Source organism: Falco rusticolus, chromosome 8, assembly GCF_015220075.1.
Source record: "Falco rusticolus isolate bFalRus1 chromosome 8, bFalRus1.pri, whole genome shotgun sequence".
Taxonomy (NCBI): Eukaryota; Metazoa; Chordata; class Aves; order Falconiformes; family Falconidae; genus Falco; species Falco rusticolus.
In genome coordinates this window covers 31,906,691-31,928,190 of record NC_051194.1, presented here as the reverse complement: position 1 = coordinate 31,928,190, position 21,500 = coordinate 31,906,691, and the positions used below count along the sequence as shown (strand labels likewise).

At 36.9% G+C, this 21,500-nt stretch overlaps 1 protein-coding gene across 3 annotated transcripts in view; it reads left to right on the top strand.

Moving 5' to 3' along the window:
- CCDC93 (coiled-coil domain containing 93) overlaps positions 1-21,500 on the top strand; it is a 51,284-nt gene that overhangs the window by 8,755 nt on the left and 21,029 nt on the right. For all 3 annotated transcript variants that reach the window (XM_037397125.1, XM_037397123.1, XM_037397124.1), the window contains 8 exons: positions 1,152-1,250; positions 2,513-2,569; positions 7,341-7,441; positions 10,978-11,017; positions 12,441-12,533; positions 13,003-13,053; positions 14,112-14,198; positions 19,017-19,133. In XM_037397125.1, coding sequence (XP_037253022.1) covers positions 1,152-1,250; positions 2,513-2,569; positions 7,341-7,441; positions 10,978-11,017; positions 12,441-12,533; positions 13,003-13,053; positions 14,112-14,198; positions 19,017-19,133 — 645 coding nt within the window. The remainder of the gene's footprint in view (positions 1-1,151; positions 1,251-2,512; positions 2,570-7,340; positions 7,442-10,977; positions 11,018-12,440; positions 12,534-13,002; positions 13,054-14,111; positions 14,199-19,016; positions 19,134-21,500) is intronic.

Genomic DNA, 21,500 nt, shown 5'->3' with positions numbered 1-21,500 from the left:
GCAGGCTGGTACAGCTGAGCTCTTGGTCTGGTGAGGTGTGCTGGCTATTCCATGGGATAGATGAAAACAAAAAAGGCAGAAAATTAACATTCCTTTGTTTTGCCAACTACTGTTGTGTATTTTTCTGTATTTTGATAACAACGTTATTAATGTTTAACAAGGAATAACAGTGAGTATTACAGATAATATGACTACATAGTGTGGTGAAATTTTAGCTTTAGTAGACTTCTGCTAGGATATAGGGTTTATGCAACTCAGATTCTTGGGAGGGCATTGTAAGGTTTTGGGGCTTATTTGGGGAGGCAGTGTATTTTTTTTTGTTTCCTCCTTAAAGGTGCAAGCTAAAAGAAGAATGTTTAAAGTGGCCCACATCCATCTCTATTCCACAGATGCTCTTCATTTTCCTTTTTGGAATGATTTTATTGAAGATACTTGGATTACAGCATGCATTTGGCAAAATTCCAATGAAGTTCACTTATGCTTGTGAAGATTTCATATGGGTTTTTTTATAAGTGAATTTTTCCACTATGAATTCCTAACAGTTGAAATTTGCAATGGAATTTTCTTTCCATACTTACTGTAAGAAATTAATTAGAATATAAAAGCAATTCAGAAGTTACAGTGCAAGCTAAATAAAGAGGATATCAGGCAACAAAATAACAACTTTGCAATACTAGTTACAAATAACATTCAGGAATGTTTTTGGGATACTAGGTTCTGCCCTAAGGAGCGTAGAAGGGAAGGCAGTTTGATCTTCTTTGGACTGTTGAATCCCACTGTAGTGTGAACAGTATGGCTCGTCAAGGTTTGTATGGTTCAATATAGTTCAACAGGATGAAGAATATTTAGGTTTTTATATGTAAATCTTTAATTATAAGAAAAGCCATGTGGTTTCCTAGCTTACACATTATCTGATTGCTCTACTGAGGTTTTTATTACATAGAAGAGCAAACTTTGTAAAAGTAGCCAATGCTGAATAGTTTTGTTAGGAGTAGGTCCCAGAGTTACCGTGTTTACAAATAAATGTTCCTCCGTGCTTAAAATGTGCTTTTAGATTTTTATCATGTATTAAAATATTTATGTAGTAGTTTGATGTTTGCTGCTGTTACTCTTCTCCTTTCCAATGATAGAAACTTTGTTTTTTTTCCCAGTGGCTGGTGAAACGTGCAATAGAAACAAGGGAAGAAATGGGAGACTATATCCGTTCTTACTCTATATCGCAGTTTGAAAAAACTCATAGGTTACCAGAGGTAAGATAAGCTAGTTGTTGCAATGCTCACATCCATACCAGCTTCACAGCTCTGAAATTGGCACAATATACCAGAGTTGCATTTGCTATCATTTTGTTAATCAGCCCTAGAGCAATCCATGTACATTCATAGATACTGGTTAACTTCTGCTTAATAGTTACCCTAATTTTTCTGCAGTATTTACTACTTCTCTGTCACTTTGGCTTGCCAGGTAGCTTGCTTCTGGAGTGCATATACACTGCACAGAGCTCTATCCAGGCTAACCATGTGACTGGAGCTACATGAAATGTGTTTGAAAACACCCAGCATGCTATGGAGAAGCTGATCTAACTAAATGAGAATTGGTGCACTGTTAATGCTCTGTAACTTGGGTTTTGTTTTGGAGTGCTCAAAGTGAGCTCGTCTCCCTGTATCCAAGCCCCAAAATTTGTTCTTGAAAACTAGATTCCTGAAAAACTTCATTCAAAAACTGATCTTGGGGAAAGACAGAGGGACAGTTTTGTCTCCGTAAAACATGATTGCCAGAGGAGTGAGATGTACAGTTTTATCTAGAATTGTAGTGGTCAAATAGTCAAATGCTGTCCCCTTTGAAACTAAATGCTTAGAACAGTGTTGTGATCCTCTCTTCTTCCTATTCTGCACTAATGTTGTGAGGTTTCCTTGGTGTAGGGGGAGAGCTGGAACGAGCTTGGATTTGTGTCTGTAGTGTAAAGTCATTAGTTTTGTTGGTGCATATCCCAGGGCAATTCCATATTTTAAACCTAGAACCCACGTTTTGTCTCTAATTCAGTAACAACATTAAAGGTGATATCCCTAATACTGTGAAAGATGCTTGGGATGGTTTGGATTTTATTTGGGGTTTTTTTATTATTATTTTTAGTGCTTAGAAAATAAATAAAAGTAGGGGAAACTTCTCTTTTCCACATTAAGCCCATCCCAATCTCATTTCTTCATAGTGTAGTAATGATTGGAGATCCTGGTAGTGGGCTGGGATTGCATTTCTGTCAGGTACTGTGTGAGCAGAGAGCAGAAGGACTGCTGATCTGGATACAGTTTTAAATAGGTAGGTACCCTTTTACAAGACCTAGCTACTTATCTGATGAGAGAAGGAAATATTTTTCTGTGTTACAGGGAATCATATTCACCAAATAATTGGGCAGCTCAGAAACTATTTGACAACTTTGTTTGCTAAATGCATTACAGTGGTTAAGATGTAATCTCTGTTGCTAGTATTTTTAATCACCTCTGTTAATGTCTTGCAGGATGATGAATTTATGCAAAGAAAAGAGAAAGCTGTCAAAGCAGTTACTGATATCTGTGTAAGTATGTTAGATTTTTATGATCAAGAAGCAAGTGGTTTCAGTAATAAAATGGCAGTGGTTAATTTTGTTTAATGTAGCCAGTCCTGAGTTCTCTCATGAGAAGGTCCCAATTAAGTTACATATTGACCTTCATTCTTAGAACAGGTCTCAAATGCCAACATACCAGATTAAAAAACATTTAGGTGTGTACTGTCCGAATAGGTAAACTCTGTCAACTGCCTGCATAGAGTGTGAAGTTCCACCCTGTCAAAACAAAAGTAACAAAGTAGCCTATAGGTTGTTAAACCCTCAGCAGACTGTAGCTATTAGCAGTTGGACTGTTTATCTTGAAATTAAACAAAATGGCAATTTAAACGTCTGCATTTCAGAACTTGTCTTTTTTACTACTTGTAATTAGCAGTGAAAATACCCTACTTTAGAAATGTTTTCTTCAAGTAGCAAATGTTGGTTGGGAAAGGTGGTATCACTTGTGAGATCTTCATCTGAAGAGGGAGATAACTCTTGGATAAATGGTTTGTTTATATTTTTTGAAAGCTTATTCATGAAGGCTACAAGGAGTGACATGTAAAATACATAGGCTATATGACTGTCTCATACCTGTTTTCATATACCTAGCTAGCAACTTGAGTTTCTGTCCTTGCTTTCTCTGTAATTGCTGTCTGCTTGGGACTGTCAGTTTGCCGTTTCTGACTCTTTAACAGCTTGCTATCTTTTTGGGTTTTTTGGACCATCTTGATAAATTCACAGGCCAGCATTTGAGATGGGATGAGAAATCTGGGTATGCTTTGAATGGGACACTTCCAAGGCTGATTGATAGATGGTGAAACCCTTCTCTTTTGAGAAAACCAATGCTACTTCAGGGAGCTCTAGCCAGACACCCTAAACTCTTTGTCCATGGATGGAGGTGTTAAGTGCCAGCATACCAAGCTATATGATAGCATAATGGACCAGACAAGTAATCTTACCATTTGTCATGTTTTGGAGGCAGTTTTTCCTGTATTAGCAGTTTGAGTGCTGCTGAGCCTAATATATGTGGTTGAATTACAGTGCATGTTTATAGAAAAACATTGCTGTGGAAGTCTCCAGGTAATGACCAATGCAAAGCCCTTGTTAATCTATTTCAATAATTACTCTTGCTTTGAAAATTTCAATTACAGTCTCTTAAGTGTTGTTCCCCATGGTTTGGTTGGGTTGTTTTTAATTATTAGCAGGTTTATGATGAGTCTGTACTCCAGTGAGCAGTACTTGTCTTTTCAGTGAGATCTCTTTTCCATTTTACAAGTTAGCTCCCCTTGTAAATGGATATTATTGTTTTGTTTGTGCACCTGTATAACCCTTTACATTGAGAGAGAATGCAAACCTGTGTAAGAAAGCAAATTCCAAATGCGTGTTGTATCAAGTAGCTCTTGACATGCCCATTTTCAATTTTCAGAGTAATTGTCCTAGTTTTTCAAGTGTGGCAAAGTGTGTCCATTTTCTGCCTGCATTGTCCTTAAATAGCACTAAACGTTCGGTATCCAGGTGGCTGATACCAGCCTTGTCACTGAAGAGACAAAGTAGTCACAATGCTGTTAGGAGGCACCAGTACCTAGAATTTTTAATGTCATTTAAAAAAATAGGGAAGATACTTGATTAACAATGATTAAGGGATCCCTTTTGATTGCTGAGGAGCAGAGGGGGTTTCAAGTCTCAGTTTTTATAGTCTAATAATTTGATTTTTTATTTTTTCTGTGACATTAACGCATTTGTTTGGGACAGCTTGCCTAAAAAGAAGGAATGCAATCTACTTTTAGTATGCAGGTACCTAGTAAATGTCAGGTCCATTCAAGTTGCTTGTCCAAAGTCCTGGGGTGCTTGGTTGAGCTCCCTTTGCATATCTACCTGCATGTTTTCTGAAATTGCTTTTTGGAGTTTGAAGAGAATGCCATGGCAAAGGTGAAGCAGGTATATGTATGTCAGATCAGGTATTTCTTGGCTGGTTGAAGCTAGTGAGTGGGTTTCCACTTGCCCAGTATGTTAGGGTTGTTATTTTAAAATTCATAGGTCATGGTCCTAGAATCGGATACGCAGTATTTGTCTACTTCTGCAGCTAAGGGAATAGTTCCATGTTCAGGGTCCAAGAATGAAACTGATAATGCAAAGCAAGGAAAACAAGATCTTCAAAGTTTGATAGTATTTTGCACCATTCAGCTAGCCTGTCTAAGGATCTCTGAATAGCTCTCCTGCCTTTGAACGTGCTGGCTGCTCGCCCCAGTTTGGATCTATGTGCAGAGTTGGAAAAGGTATATTCTGTCTTCTCCTCTGGATCACAGATTTCTAGTTTTTTAGGTGCATCTTCATGGAAGATAAAGTTTTCACGTTGGTTCATCACTGCTGAGGATATCATTAGACACACCTCCCTCTTAAATATATGAGCTGTGTCAGGATTGCATCTTCTACAGCACCTGATCTTCTTTACTGAAGATTAGTTCATGAGATCTCTTAAGGCACCAAGGCATGACTGCAGTCTAGAACACATGGAGTGAATTTTCAAGCTTTCCTGTCTGTCTGTAGGAACTGTAAGAAGAAGGTGGGCCATTAGATGAAAGCTCTTCTGCAAGTCACCTTGAAATCATTATGCACTGGAATTAGAAGAGAAAGCCACTTTCCTAAAAGAAGCAGCAAGAGTGAAAGACTGGTCTGTTGCTTGAATTCATTATTATAAGTTTGGTCTAAGGATCTACCCTTCTCTTCTCAAGGGGACAGTGCAGTGAGATTTATGGTCATGATCAGGCCTAAAGGTTAGAAAAGGGAATATTAATACTGGTAATGGTTATTGGAATAACAACTACTGCTGCTGAAAGGTGACTGCCTAGTGAATTCAGATTATCTTTCAGTGGTTTTGTTTGACTAATCAATTATCTGATGCCAAGACTAATGTTTATGGTATGATGCCTATGCTTTATATAGCACAGGTATAATATAGAATGCCATCATAAAAGCTACAATTGTTTTTACGACTTGTGTTGCTTTTCCATAGTACATCTTGTGGGAGATTCTGGATCATACAATGCTTTTTCATGTGACAGTCAAAAATGTAGCAAGACTTAATAGCTGGAAACAAGGATGACAGAAATTGAGATTAGAAATGAAGGAAAAATTGCAAAGGGTAACTGACAAATTCAGGAGAAACTTGCCAAGGAATACCATCTATTTTCACTTGTTTGAGGTCTTTGCTTTGGGATTACATGTCTTTGAAAAAGATTGAAAGTTATTTTGGCAATGTTATGGTACAGGAACTGCTTGTTGAAAATAATAGTTTGTGTTGTACCAAAAGCCAGATCAAGCAAAAAAAAAATACCTTTTTTATTTTCTTTCAGAATCTTTGCAACTTCTTGCATTAAATCTTTTGTCCAATGTGAATAGAATTTTCTGAAGTTAAATGTGTATATGGAAAGCCCAGGCTTTGGTTTCGACATTTGTTTTTGTAAGGGATGTTTTCTGAGCCTGTTCCTCAAAGCATTTAAAATACATGAATGAAAAAGAGAGGGGGGTGTTCCTTTTTTGATGCTGATTATTTAACGGTGATGAAAAAGTTTTTTTTCTCTGCTGTGATGAGTGCTGGAATTTCATTTCAGAAAAAAATGAGAGAATGTAATCTAATTGTTTAAGGGGGACACTTTTTAAAGAATATCAATTGAAGTAAAAAGAATACCATTGAGATCACAGGTTCTTGTTTAGTTTTTTCCAGTATCTTTGCTAGCAGGATAGCACTAAATACTAGACTTCAGTTAACCTCAAAATCTTTATTCCAGCAGCGGAAATGTTGCATTACAGACTAACGCCACCCTAATCTTTCATCAAACAAACAGCATTTACTTCGGAGTTAGTTTTGCTATCTTGGTTCCAATTTCTAATTTGGGGAGAGTTGAGAATCTTATGATTATTTTTTGTTTTGTTTGTGCTTGAGGTAGAATAATTTTCCTAATGTTGTTAAATAGACTTCTATAGGGGCATAGTTGTTGTATGTGGGAGGAGGAAGAAAAAAGGTAATATAGGCCATATTTACTGTAGTGTAATGGTTGTGTCTGTGTTAACAGTTAGAACAGTGGCTCAGTCCTCTTGTTTCAGTTTTTTGTTTTTTAAATTGGAAGTAGCTCTGTCAGCGCAAAATAGTACTTGTGAATCCTTGTTTTATTTGATGAGCTGTTGTCCAGCTGTAGGATCACACTGGGATAGCATGAAATTGAATGATTTTAGTACCTAACTATTTAAGGTATTTTTGTTCCTTAAATTGCAATAAAATCTGCTTTAATTCCACTGTAACCTGTAATCATTGAGTAGGTACTAATTACATTTAGTTATTTAATCAGAGATTAAAAATAGCATTAACTCGCAAAAGAGGTAACATTTCTAGATGCTGGTTTTATCAGCTAAGTCATAAGTCTTTTTTTTTTTTTTTTAATAGGTGTTGATTGTGTTATTTTTTACTTTTCTTTCAAATGTGATGGAGGAGATGGTTGAAGAAATAGTGTCTGTTGTTAAATACCCATTTATAATTATTATTATTTTTTAAACCTGGAAGGATGGGTCCTATAGCAAATTGGTCAGAAGTAAATTTGGTAAGATTTTTATCCTGTAATTCCAAAAAGAGAAAGTGAAGGATATTTATTTGGGTAAGTATATTGAGTTGGAAAGCAAAGAGCGGTATATATCACTCTAGGTAACAATTCATCATTTATTTTAGAAAAGCCTTCTACAAGCTCTGAATTTTTTCACTGTCTTACAGGAGGTTTACAAGCCTCAAAGAAAATATAAACGTCAGAAGGGAGCTGAAGAACTGCTAGATGAGGAATCAAAGGTTCATGCTACGCTTCTGGAATACGGCAGGTGTGAAAGGCTTCATTTAATTGTCTGTGGGTTTTGTATTGTGTATATTTAGAAGCATACCATATAAAATCTGGATCGTGGGATTTTTTTCTACTACTTGAGAATCAAACTTTCAGATTTACTCCTCCTTGGTTTTGGATCTTGTTTGCTTACCCTGTAAATTCTTCAGGGACTGGACAGTCCTCGTGTGTGTGAACAATATTTTGTAAAATGGGAGCCCAAGTTCTGACTTTATGCTGCTGGTAGGGTGTGTTTATTTAAGTTGTTCTTTGCTTCATAAAAATGGCTGAAATTAATGGTGCTTCTAGGTGCTGTCTGCCAACCAATATTGCCTCTTTGCAAGCAATCCCCAGAAAGTGGGGTGGGGGCGAAGGAGCTGAAGTTGTTATTGCTTTTTCTCTTTTTTTTTTTTTTTTTTTTGTAGTTCTTGTGTGGTTGCTACATCAGCAGGCTGAATCATGGTTTAGTGCTTTCTTGTCTTGCTTTCTGTAAACTTCATATACTGAGACCATGTTCCCAAGGTTTCCATTTATCCATTACTTTTGGAAGACCGTCTGGCTTATTGAGAGCTCTCTAAACACCTAAAAATAATGGTACAGTTTCTGATTCTAGTGTCTATTTCCAGTTTTCTTTTAATAGATTAGTGATATGGACAGCTTGTCTGCTGTCCGAGCTCTTAATTAGTGCAAATGACACATGAACTCATTTTTGTGTCTTCTATGGCTTCTCCCCCAAAGCCATAGATTATTTTTGTTGTTGTTGTGTTACTGTTTTGAGTACCTTCCTTTTACTCTTTTCGTGCATTTTTCTTGACACGCAGTTGAAACGAGCCAAGTGTCCTGGTTGCAGATTGCTTATAATCTTCCCCTTTCATTCATCATCATATTTTGTGAGGGCAGTGTAGACAAATGTAATGGAAAATAAGCTGAAAGATGTTAAGTATGGTGAAATCCTCTGTGTGTTCCTAAGGAGTGAAACAGACACTTGGGTGTCCTTTTACTCAGCAGAGCATTTCTGACACTGCATCAACTTTATATACAAGTGGTTAACTGTAGAACTTTTCCCTTCCTTCCACCTTGAGTGCAGTTCAGTGCACTTACCTGAAGTATAGCAAGGTGCTCACAACTGGAGTCCAAAGAGCAGATATGGAAAAATGAAGTCCTGGTGTACTCCTGCCTATTTATAGTTTCTTGTACTGTTTCAGTGTCATTACTACATACTGGTGTCAATAGACCTCTCCTAACAAACAAGAAGAGTATAAAATAGTTTGTGCAGTTTAAGGGAATTTTTGTGTATGATTTTTCTAGAGTAATTTTAATCGTTTGTTGTTTTCTTGGGTTTGGGTTTTGTTTTTTTTAAGTAAAACTCGGAATCACTATACAGCTTGAAAATTGAAATAAAAAGAAGATGTTTTCTGTAGAGCCTCAGAATTTGTTTTAGTTTTAGGTACTGTGCAACGGTTGAGACCTAAGTAAAGCTCATTTCTGCTGGAAAACATAAATCTTTTAATATAAAAAACAATGGAAATGGATGATGGGGAAAGTTTAAGTACAGTAAGAACAGAGAAGTAGGAGGTGTTGAAGATGTCAGGGAACTGCTCTTCTGTTGTATACGTGTGCATTGGTACATAGATATGAGGAGCAGTTTGGGATTAAGAAAGATGACCAAGAACTTGTGACCTTTTGGGAAGGAAAATCCCTCTTCAGGACAGTATGTGTTGAGGTGAATTGCTAGGGCTCTGCAATACTACAGAAGAACAAAGGAAGAAGAGGTATTTTGTGTTTGAAGGGCATTTATTTAAATTGGTGATAACGGAGGAAGGACAGTATTTAGAGTTATCTGATATGAAGGGCTTAACGTGGATTGGATAGAAGTGGGAGATGATAGGATAATTGCAGGATTTCAATGTATTCTGGTAATGATTTAATAATGAATTCTCAAAGCATAAAACCCTTGATCAGAAAACTATTTTTGATACAGTGCAAAAATAAAGAACATCTGAGAAAATGACAGTAGTGAGACACACAAATATCTGCTTTGTGTGTTTTGGTAGAGAAAGAAACCCTTAATGAAGGACATAGTATGTCTACAGTGAACTAGTGATAAATTGGCAAAGAGTTCAAAGACTCTTGCACTGTCCCGATGCCAAATGCAGCATTACTCGGATCCAACTGGTGATAGTGCCACATTCTAAGTTTGTTTTTGATCTTGTGGCCTCCAGCTTAGAGATTATCACGAGGGAGCTCGGATGTGGTAGCCTGGTGTTGGCCAGGGTCTGGCTTGAGAGTGGAGTGATGCCAGTGAGCATCTTTCCACACAGTTGCATAGTCTGTTTTAGTAAAGGGCGTTCATTGCCACAGCTTTGCACATTACCTGTCAGCTTTCAGCAAAGTACAGTCAGTTTCTACAACAGATGTGAGATGTTAAGCCTGGGAGGTGTCTGGGCTCTCTGTTGATACAGCTGATGGTTGTTTTTGTTATTGCTGTCCTAGTGCAGTTCATTACTTGGATGCAGTTATTTCTGTGTGAAAATAAAATTGTGCTCCTACAGAAAGCAAGAAGAGATAATGATAACGGCAATGCTACTTACAAATGCTTCTATACTAATACAACTTTGTGCATATTCTGTGGAAGGTTAGTGCTCTGCCGCAGTCTTTGTGTTGCTAAGCTTTAAAGTACAGAGAGAACTTTAATGTTGGGGAACTCTTGAAGACTTGGGAGTTATGCTGTAGTAAAATACGACTGAATATACCTGCCAAGTATAAGTATGGAATAAATGGAGAACTGGTGACAATTGGTACGCCTGCTTAGGATTACTTTTAATTTTTAGCCATAAAAGGCTCATAAATAGTCCTGCAGTAGTTAAGGAATTAAACAGTTGTAGGTCTGAGTTAGAACTGATCTTGCTGATTAACTTTTCATATCTGTGTACGTGGTGGGTTTAGTGCCTTGTGAGATGTTCGCTTGCTGATATCTAAGATTTCTTTCTACCTGTTTTTTCTTTAAGATGGTAATTCCCAAAATAACAACATAGCTCAAATGTCAGGTTTTTTTCTCTCACTCAGAAAAACAGATGTAAGGAAGTTTGAGTATATATTTAAAGCTCTGAATCCCATGCTTCAGAAAGAAGCTTCAGATTCGTCAAAGCACACAAGAAGCATGAATTTTTTTGGGGAGTAGAGATTGCACTAGCAATTTCCTGAGGTCTTTCCAGAATTCAGTAGTACATAGCTAATGGCTTGGGATTAACTTCCAAATGGAAAGAGAGCGCTGCTTTTCCCTTTCATGAGCTTTACATGGCAATATTTAATGAACAGTCTACACTTACAAATCGTGATGGAAGGGGTAGATGGAGCTGAAATTGTTCTGTAAATATGCTGCAGTACATGCTTGTTTAATTTATTTGAAGTACGACAAAACTAACCTGAACCTGGCTGTTGGTGCATTTCTGATGTGGAAAACTGATAGAAACTTTCTGTGTTTGTGTAAGTCGTAAACAGCAATGTACTACTTTAATGTTACTGTTGTTCTTTTAGGAGATACGGATTTAGCAGACAATCTGGAAAAACAGAACAGGTAAAAATTATGCTAATTTTAAATACTTAACTTGCTGGAAGAATTACATTGTTTTTGTTGAAGTGCTGGTTACTGTAAGTTCTTAAAGGAATACAATGGAATAAGCAGCTATAATTTCTATTATTGCCAGCTCTTAAAAATGGCTAACTTAAACTAAAAATCTGCATGCCATTAAGGATGCTGTTGATTACAGTCTCATTTTTTAAAGTATTTCCTTCATCAGTACGCAAAGATCCCATTTTGAAAGTGTGATTTTTCGCTTAGAAGGAAGGATGTTTGGGTGTTGTGTTTGTTTTGTTGCTTTGCTTTGTTTTTTAGTGTAAGGTAATGACCTTACACTAAGGTAAAAACCCTGTCTAATGACTGACTTTTAACTAGGTGTTTCATGATGTGATCATTAAAGAGTTTTTCCTTTTCTTTTTTTTAAAAAAAAAACATTCAGCTTGGGAGAAATTTTGTAGGCATTTGTTACATAACAGGTTATTTAATGTGATAGAAAAACATGATACCATGCCATAAGTAAATCATAGTGCCTCTCGAAAAGCAGCATCCTTGCTGTGCTTTTGATGATTATGGAATCATAAAATGTCCTTGTCAGAGTGTTTTCAGGTTTGTTTTTTTTTATTTCAGTTCAGATATTACTTTGGCTACAAGTTATTACAGACAGAGGTAATGAAGAAACGCATTAAACATGTCACAGACACTGCAGTACATGGAGTATATTAAGGTTGCCTTTCTTCATTATCTCAGTATTCTGCATACAAATTTAGCATTCAGATTTTATAAGTGGAGATGTTTCCCAATCTAGGCATACCTCTTGTTCCCTAAAAGTAAGTACCAGACTGCAGTCATGTTCATAGAATTTATTTTGTTTCTTAAAAAATATTATGGACTTTGAAATATTATATATTAGATGGTCATAATCATGTTTGTGTGAGTTGTCTTCAGTAAGGCAAAAATGGTCATTAGTCGGGTTACTGGTGAAGTAGAGTGACCTAGAAATTGATTGTGTCTGTCACCAGTTCTCATTAGTGTAGTAGTATGAAATGTGACAGAACTAGGTGATTTTATACCGATATTGAAATTATTAAAAAATGATTTACGTTAAAAAAAAAACAACAACAACCTGCTTTCTGCTGTATAGCAAACACATTCTGGGGCAGCTAGTTGTCTTGTGAGGTTGGTAGTTGTCAGGTGGCTGTAGAGTAAGGATTCTTTGTCCCAGACACTGTCTTGAGCAGCTGGAATACTTGTGAAATTAATGAGGGTTACGTTTCAGTTGGCATGAATTGGAGTGTGAAGATGTTCCAGGCTGAAATGTATTCTTAAGAATAGAAAACTATATACCAATTTTCTCCTTGCTGTTTTTATTCATACTTTAGAATACTGAAATTAGATATAATATTCTCTTTTTCTTTAAAAGGCTGAAGATAAAAAAATTGCACTACCTCCAGGGCTGGCAGCAGCAGGAAAAGCTGAGCCTTGTGATGAAGATGACCTTCAGGCCGCTGAAGAGGTGTGCCACATACCTAGTAGGCATGGATGTTACTAACTTGGGGGAGGACAGCAATTATCACTGCCCAGTCATTCTCTGTAAGAAGGAAAACTTCCATGCTTAGCTGAAGTGAGAGTTGCTTCCCACAGGAGAATATGGAACCTGAAAATTATATGTAAAATTAAATGTTTTTTGATTTTTAGTGCCAAAAGTTTTGCCTTTTTTTTTTTTGAATCTGAGAATTTTTAAAAGGTCAGTTTTCAGTTGACGGTAGGAGCTGAATACTTTTGAGTGAACCTGTACTGTTATAAGGAAAATTTGGTAACTTTAGCTCCCCCTTCTTTAACTTGCACAGATTTACTGTCTCATTACATGCATTACAATACAGATATGATACTAATTGCATATATGTGCCCCTGTCACTAGGCTGAAGTAAGTTAATTATTGAAAGATAAGTTGTTATATGTAATTCCTTGTGGTTTTGTCCTAGCTTCGCATTAAAACTCTGATGACTGGAATGGCTGCAATGGCAACAGAAGAGGTAAACAACAGTGAAAACTGATAAAACTTTGTTTAAATTATGATTGATTATGGCAGTTATTTCTAAAATCAGGTTAGTGGTCTGAAGTCTTGGAATGACTGCATTTTAAATTTTCATGAAGTGAGTGCAAGAAAAGATGGCTTAATTGGGAAGACAGTATTTTTTATGAGGCTGACGACTTAATAATTTGCCTTGAGATGATAAAAGCAATATAAATAAGTGCCTCATTCAAGTGGTTTCTACAAAGAGATTTTCAGGGGAAAGACGTCACAGTGCAGCTACATAAGATGCAGTATGATTTACTTTACTTATCTTGTGAAGATATCCAGAGGACTAATCGTTTTACTGGCAAGAGTGGACGAAAATTTTACATATTTCAGTGTGTTTTTTCAAAGCACTGGAAAATATTTCAAAACACCATTCGTCTAAGAAAATGAAAATACTGGGTGTGTATCTTGTTTTCTTAATTGGTTGTAGTTAATGGAACTTGTAGGCTGCTGTAATTTTGGAAATACTTACATTTTGATTTCTGGGTGACAGGACTGGGAAGAAATTCAGTTGTTAAACATTGTTTCTGTTTATGCTGAAGCCACAGAAGAAAAGGTAGTAATTAGGCTAGTCTCCAAGTTGATTGACATGCTTTCTACTGAAATCCACTGTAGAAATCGGTTCTACTTGAAGATTGGTTTTAGACATGCATTCTTTGAAAGGTGCATTGTTTCACCCATCTGCATTTGTTATAATTTGGCTCAAAATGTGGTCTAATAGTGATATTTTTTTTTATTACCGTGCATGCAAAATTCAGTATACAGAATACAATTAGAAGTTTTTGAAAATATGAATTCAAATTTGATAAAAGGTTGTAAGTGAGAAATTTCCATCAGCGAAGTGTTTTGGGGGAGCGGAATGTTTCTTTTTTAAATTATTAGAGATGTTATTTTTTTTTTTACCCAGCGCAAAGGTTTTGTATATTTTTGTTAAAATTAGAGCTTGGGGAATTGCCATGGAAAAAGCATAGGCAATTCCACAACGCAAATATTTTCTTGACACAATTGCAGGGCAAATTGACAGCAAGCACAGTTGGTCAAATTGTTGGACTCCAGTCAGATGAGATCAAGCAAATAGTGTCAGAATACGCTGAAAAGGTAAGTGTGTTACCTGATTGTGTTTTACAGAGACATTTTTGATAGCTTGTTAATTTAGGCCTTAAGCTTCCAACTTAATTGCCATGATTCTTTTGAAACAACAGTGTGTCATGTATGCTGTGGATAGCAGCATAGTCAGGATTCAGGAATGTATTTTAATGAGATTCAAATATGCACAAGCTTTTGGTATGGTAGTACATATTCCTGAATTGCATTCATGAGTAGTTAGTGTTTAAGCACTTGCTTAAACATTCTCATGAATAAAGAGCCTGAGTTGATATCTGTTCAAACTAGAGGCCTAAATTCTTAATGCATTTTAAAATGTTCAATGTTAAGTACAAAAATACAGTTCTGTGGGCCTGCTCAGAGAAGAAGCTAGGCTGCTCTGCTCTGATCCCACACTGGGATCTTACTTGCAGTGGGCTCCAATTCCCAGTCATGCCATGGATCTCTAGTTTTGAATATAGTATCATCAAATCCAAACCTTTGTTGCTTTTAGAAGTCAAGGTAATTAAATGTACATATTATCTCCATTACTGGTGTTCAACTGAGATGGGTTTTACAGTATTGTGAAAAGAAAATCTGGCTTTTAAAGCAATTAATACATACAATACATCACTGCCAGGTATGAGTTATAGGTCGCTCTTATTTGTCCAGTAGTCTTCTCATATTTCTTCTTTTTTGTTGACACATGTGAGGTATGGAGCTTTCCCTTTTGGGAGATAAACCCTATAACTCAGAGTCTATAGCAAATTCTTGGCCTTTCTTCATTATAAAGGATTAGAAGAACAGAAGCCCAAGGGTCATATTTCAACATTACATTTCTTCTGTTCTGAGAGAAGGCAGCAGGACCTTGACTATTATAGTAGAACAATGATTAATACTCTGGAAAGTAAGAACTGATTCAAGTCAAACCAAAAATATATCGCTTTTCAAATCTATGAGATGTGACCAAAAAAAATGTATATCTCTGTGTATGTATTCATGCACCAGAAAAATGAGAATTAAGGATGTTATCAAACAGTTTATTGAAGCATTAGCAATGTTTGGATATAGTTCTAATAGTTTTAACCCCTTGTAACTACATAGTTTGAAGAACACAGCAGTGCTTTTTTGTCTACCAGTCCTAATAGAAGGCATGGGCCCAGTGAAGAAAGCTGTCAGACAGAATTCTAGATTCGATGTTGTATGTGCCAGGACCTTTCTTACAAGATGGCATTTTTGCAGAAGATCAGTGCATACAGTTTTCTGCATTTTCCCCTCCTTTCTGCTGCTGTTAACTTGCTGGGCAAACTGGAAGGCAGATACCAGTGTTGTTCCTCACTTCCTAAAAATACTGGCAAGAAATTATTGACATGGCTTTTGTCTGTCTATTAGTCACCAGCTTTAAGGACAGTTATTCAAAGTAGCTTTGATTTTGCTTGTTGGAAGGATTCTTACTCTGAGGATCTGTAAGTATACTCATAAATAGCAAGTGTTTTTTTTCTAGGAGTAGAATAGGAGGAAAGCGTGTTCCCTGGTAAAATGAGAGAACAACTAAAACTAGAGAAGTGCTGTCTCAAAACTACCCCCTTCAAAAATTCCTGAAGGAGAATCCTGTACAACAGTTCTAAATGCTGTTTGTAAGTTGCTTCTGTCTTGAGAAGTTGACTCAGAATATTATTTGACTTCTGTACTCCTATATCAAAGATTACTATTACACCTTAAACAGTCAGTTGAAGTAACATCTAATGAGCATTTCAACCATTTAGTGTGGTTAGGGATTGTTGTTCAAGGAAGATATTAAATTAGATTTTTTTTTTTTTTTTTTTTGGTTTGAGGAAACCCTCAAAGATAAAGTTATATGCAGTGATTTTTATCTTTGGGTTCCTGGGTCTTGGGAAAGCATCAAGGAAAAATGACAGCAAATTACATTGAAATAACTGCTAAAGATCTGCATGGAACTTGACTGAAAACAAATCTGAACTGCTACAGGCTGGAGATATTTTGGTTTTTTTTACCCAACACCCCCTGTGGGCTTGAGACTGAACCTCAAACTGAGGTAATTATTATACAGCGGTTTGGGTTGGAAGGGACCTTAAAGATCACCTAATTCCACCCCCGCCGCCACGGGCAGGGACACCTTCCACCAGCCCGGGTTGCTCCAAGCCCCATCCAGCCTGGCCTCGGGCACTGCCAGGGATGGGGACTAACTATAACTAATGATGGAATTGGTCACAGATCTAAACCTGTGAAGTCTATTTGCTAGTAAGGAGAATGGTTGAACATGAAGATACAAACACAACTAATTACTGTATTTACTACTGCTGCAAAATTTGTATTTTTGTACAGACTCTTTTTTTAAGAATGTGAAGTTCTGTAAAGAAAGATCATTAATTATTGGAAAGTGCTATAAGCACGGATTTGTGTGAGAGTATCTCATTACGAAGAATAACATTACTTGCATATCCTTCCTTCCTCCTTCCCATTTAAAACTTCTACATGTCAACAGTGGGAGGCAGGCTCTTGAAGTCTAGAATTAGCCATTTATTTTGGCTAGCAGTTTTTGAGCTGCCATAGTTCAGTGATCCTTATGCACAATTATTATGGCATTTTAACTTAAATTCTGTCATAGAAAAAGGCTATTAACACTTCTTGTTTAACTTGCTTGATTTGGCTAAATTTTTTAGGGCATTTGAGCAGTTGTGGGGAACAGGAAGAGTGCAGAAGTGAGTCTACACCTGTCAGCAGTGGGGGATAATGTGTGTTAACAGAGAAGTTGAAGGATGTATCCATGTGTCCCTTCTTGTCACATGTAACTGAAGTTCTTGTTTTGAGATAGAGTACCAAACTGATGATCTTAAATAGTCAGAGACACTGGTGCTCAGATATGACTTTCTTAAATTATGTTCAAAAGGCAATGGCTGTTTTGGTCTAGTAAGAGACCAGGTGACAACAATACTGTCAAAAGCAAAGTAGTTTCTGTAACTTGTACTTTCTTCCTTCTGTGCTAAAAGATGCATTTTTCTCAACAAACTGGAACCCAATTCCTTGGGAACTTTGTAGTGTTGCTGCAGAGCAGATCCTTAGCCTGCTTTGACTGCGTGAGTCTTAACCCTAGTTTTTTCATTTGCAGACCAAAAGGATTTTTCTGCAGAAACCTCTGTATTACAGTGATGGTTATTTCCCATTTTCAGAAAGCAAGTTTTAACAGCCCACTTTTTGAGAGGTGACCTTTCTTTATGCCAAAGCTGTACTGTGTGCATTTTTACTATTTTTGCAAGAGCAGTCTCAGATTGGTTTAGCTTATGTTTCTTTCTCTTGCATTTCCAGTTTTCTTGATTTGCACATTATGCATATTAGATAGGCTAATCATATGATGAGGAGGATGGAGTCTTAGAATGCATGACATGATGAGGGAATGTGACGACTAAATTAGAGGAATAAGTAAATCTGAATGTGTATTTCTTGAATAGTTCGGTGTTACAGATGTTGCTTAGAGGCATTTTTTTTCTTTCCCAACAAATGGAAAGTACCCATGTGACTTGGGTTAAGATATCTGAGTCGGTCTTTTCTTGCTGTGGATGTAAAACTAACAAATCATTAAGCTGCTCTTCAATATGAATGACACAGGAAATGGAGAAGAGGAAGACAGGTTTTGCCTCTTATTTTTATTTAAAATTAAGCTGTTAATGAAGACTGGCTCTACCCGTCTGCCTAGAGTGGATACCAGGAGCAAATATGAGTGAGGAGGATTTCGTACTTCCCGTAACATTTTTGCTGGTTGTACATTGCAGTGGTTGTCAACATTTGATAATTGTTCAAAAAGCACTTGGTATTGAAGTCTTTGACAGACTCTGCAAATTGACACCTGACATACTTGAAAATTAACAGTTTTTCTAATGAAATATTGGAAAATGGATTAACTGGAAAAAGAAGTCAGAGTGCATGAGGGAAATTACCAAAACAGATGGATGGAGTATTAAAGTGAGGACTTCCAAAAGGTACAAACACTGTTGAGGCAAATAACCACTTAGACATCTAGCTATTACTGAGTTTCACTCATTCTTTTGTCTATAGCAAATACACAATTTCTATTACAAATACTATTCCCAGTAAGGAATGCTTCTGGCAGCTTTCATTTCACAATTCAGAGAGAACAGGAGACTGGAGCCAGATTGCTATCTTCATTATGTATTTGAGACACTTTCTTGGTAATGCGTGCTGGATTGAGTGGTTTTCAGAGACTGGTGTCAGTAGCACACACACATGCACAAAAAAAATGCTTGAAGTGCTAAATGTATCTACCACACCAAGTATGTCCTTGTCATTCAGCATAAAGATGCATCCAAACTAGTATTTCAGAATCCAAATATACAATTTTTCAAGGCTTTCAATTCTTTCTATAGTTCTATATATCTACTTATTGGGGTATGAAGCATCTCTGATTCAACAAGGTCAGTAAATACCACTGCTTAACATAGTTTTAGCATGTTTTTGTATTTTCCACTTAAGAACTCTACCAGGTTTAACTGCAGCACGGATGCAAAAACTTTGTTTCTTCTAGTATGCTGTAGTATTTTTCCACCTGTCTCAGGGCACCTGACTTCATTTTTAGCTTGCTTTACCTGTTACCTTTGCGATCCAATTCAATTGTTCAGCCACTTCCTTATCTTGATGCGAGATAAATCAGGAATGCATTCTTTCTGTTGGATAGTGTGACACAGTTCTTGATAAGGAGTATCACAGGTTTATTCTACTTTGGCATTTCCTGAGCTATTGAAGAAGCAAAAAGTTACGGCATGAGGTCCAACAGGCTGTTCTTACTGCTTATTTTAGCAATCTGAGCTTTCTGCTGAGGAGCGACCAGAAAGGCTTGGAGCTGCCCAGCAACATAGAAGGAAGGTGGCATCTCTGAATAAGCAGATTTTGCAAAAAACGAAACTCCTGGAAGAGGTAAGTATTGTGTATGTAATAAAGAAGAAAACATTGATAAATGTGGTTGATCACAATGTTTTTGCCATCCAGAAAAAAACTTGCAAGCTGTCTTCTGTACGAGCAATTTGTCATGCTGAACATTCATTTCAGCATCTCTGAATGTCTTGCTTGCACATTTATTACTAAGACAATGTGGCTGATTTTATATTAAAAAATTGTATAGCCCTGTCTGTGAGGAAGGGGCTAGCTAATCAAAACATGCTTTTCCTTCCCCCCCACCCCACCTGTCTTGGAGAAAAACAGAGGAAGTATCTCCATTTGACTACTTAGCTATAGTGTTGAATGGGCTGTTTCCATGATTTTAAGAAACAATTTTGGAGGTTACTCTATAATGTGCTAGAAATGGCTTTTTATTACATCCTGTCTTTCATATGAGCCAGCTTGTCTCAGAACTGACTGTGGTGGGATTTTTTTCTTGCTTGTTTGTTTGGGGGTGGTTTTACACAGTCACTGCTTGGTTCACATCTTCACACTTATTTTAGGGGAGCAAAGGCTCTTGCATTTGTGCGCATACTCTGTAAGTAGGAGCAAGAACCACCATTCCTGTGTTTTAACCTACTTGTGCTATTGCCATTTAAACCTAGAAAAGAACAAGTGGAGAAGTTACGCCATTAATGAAATGTTGCTTTTAATTATGCATACTGCTGTAATCAGCAACATGCTACCTCTAGCTTGCAGAATTTGGTGAAAAGATAGTGCATCAGAGTCCGTAATTGGAAGAGCTTGCCAAAAGCAAATATACTTGAGGAAAAACTGTGGCTGACTTCTGTGGTTGATACTCTTGTCAAGTACAGCGCTGCTCCAGCAGCCTTCATCTGTTTTTTGTTTTGCTCTGCTCTTGTCAGCAATGTGTTAACGCCTTACATCTTGACTGGTTTTGCCTATTAAATGTTGGGGGTACAGGGGCTCCAAAAGATAGCGCTGTATAGCATGTTTTATGAGGCAGTAGAGTGTTCAGTCTTAGAAACAACAGAGGTAGAAGAATGGTAGTTTTGAAAGCCTTACCTACTATGGTGTAACTATGGCAGCACCAGATTTTTAACCTCAGCCACTTACTAGACCTGACTTTTTTTAAAATTCTACTTTTAGAAGAGTCTTTAACAGTACATTAAAGTCTTCTATTTAAAGGATATTTATTCCTTCAAGACTTAAATCTCCTTTCAGTAAAGCATATGCTGTGAACTCTTCAGTAAGGCATATGTTTTTGAATCTCTGGCTAGCATTCAAGTAATACTAAGTTTAAATAAAGCTATAGAAATAAAACCTATGCACAAAAAGTTGGAAAGACTAATTGCCTATCCTGCTCTGTGTTTTTTTCTCTTCTTTTTTCCCAACTTTAATAAAAGCTTTATGAAGAACTGGTGCAGTTTCTTCTTACTTTATTTTGCACAAAGAAGAATTTTCAGAGGGTAGAGAATGACAGTTTAAGTGGTAAATATTAGAACGCATTTCCTTTGGAACATGCTGAACAAGGGGGTGTTTTTTGTTCTTCTTAAACTGATGCATTTCTTGTGTTGCCCTATTGGTATGCCTCATCTGTTAAAAATGGCATTTTTTCCATAGTCAATAACCCTGTACAACTGTTAGTTGCACTGTATGTTGAATGTAAACCATGTCTGTCACAATTTCTCCCTGTTCTAGAGTGAAATACTAGGAAGTATTATAATATACTGAAATTAAATACACATTGACTTATTTATTTCACTTGAGTTTGTATTCTTTTAACACTTTGGTAATACGAGTTTTCCATGTCTATGTCAAACATAACTTTGGTGCCTTGTCAAGATGCTGACTGTTATTAAAAAAAAATACTGACAATACCTAGCATTTAAATTCAGGCTGATGTGTCAGGCTCCCAAAATCATAATATGGGCTTACAGAGAGTTAAATCCTGCATGAATTCCCATGTTGGTTTGAGTGTTTTTCCTGAAGTAGAAACAGAAATTGCAGAATGAGATCTTTGGAATTTCAGGAGTGCAGGGAAAACAAGAGGATGTTCAGTGTATCCTAAGTCATTGCAGTGTGTTTCTGTCACACATCAACTCTTCTTCTAAACCACGATGGCTATGAGACGGGCATATGAGGGAGATACAGATGTGCTGGGTGTATGTTGTAGAATGGAGACAGATGCAGGCTCTTCCAGCATCTGCTCTGAGCTAAGCAGGTTGCAGACTTGTTCCAGATAAGATGCTTTGTTGTCATGACTGACAAGTGTTAAACACTGCCCTGTTGTAACAAGGGGCAAGCTTGCTCAACTTCAAAGATATTCTAGTACAGTTCTGCAGCTTTTGGTTGTGCCCACCAGCTCACATCCATCTGCAGTTT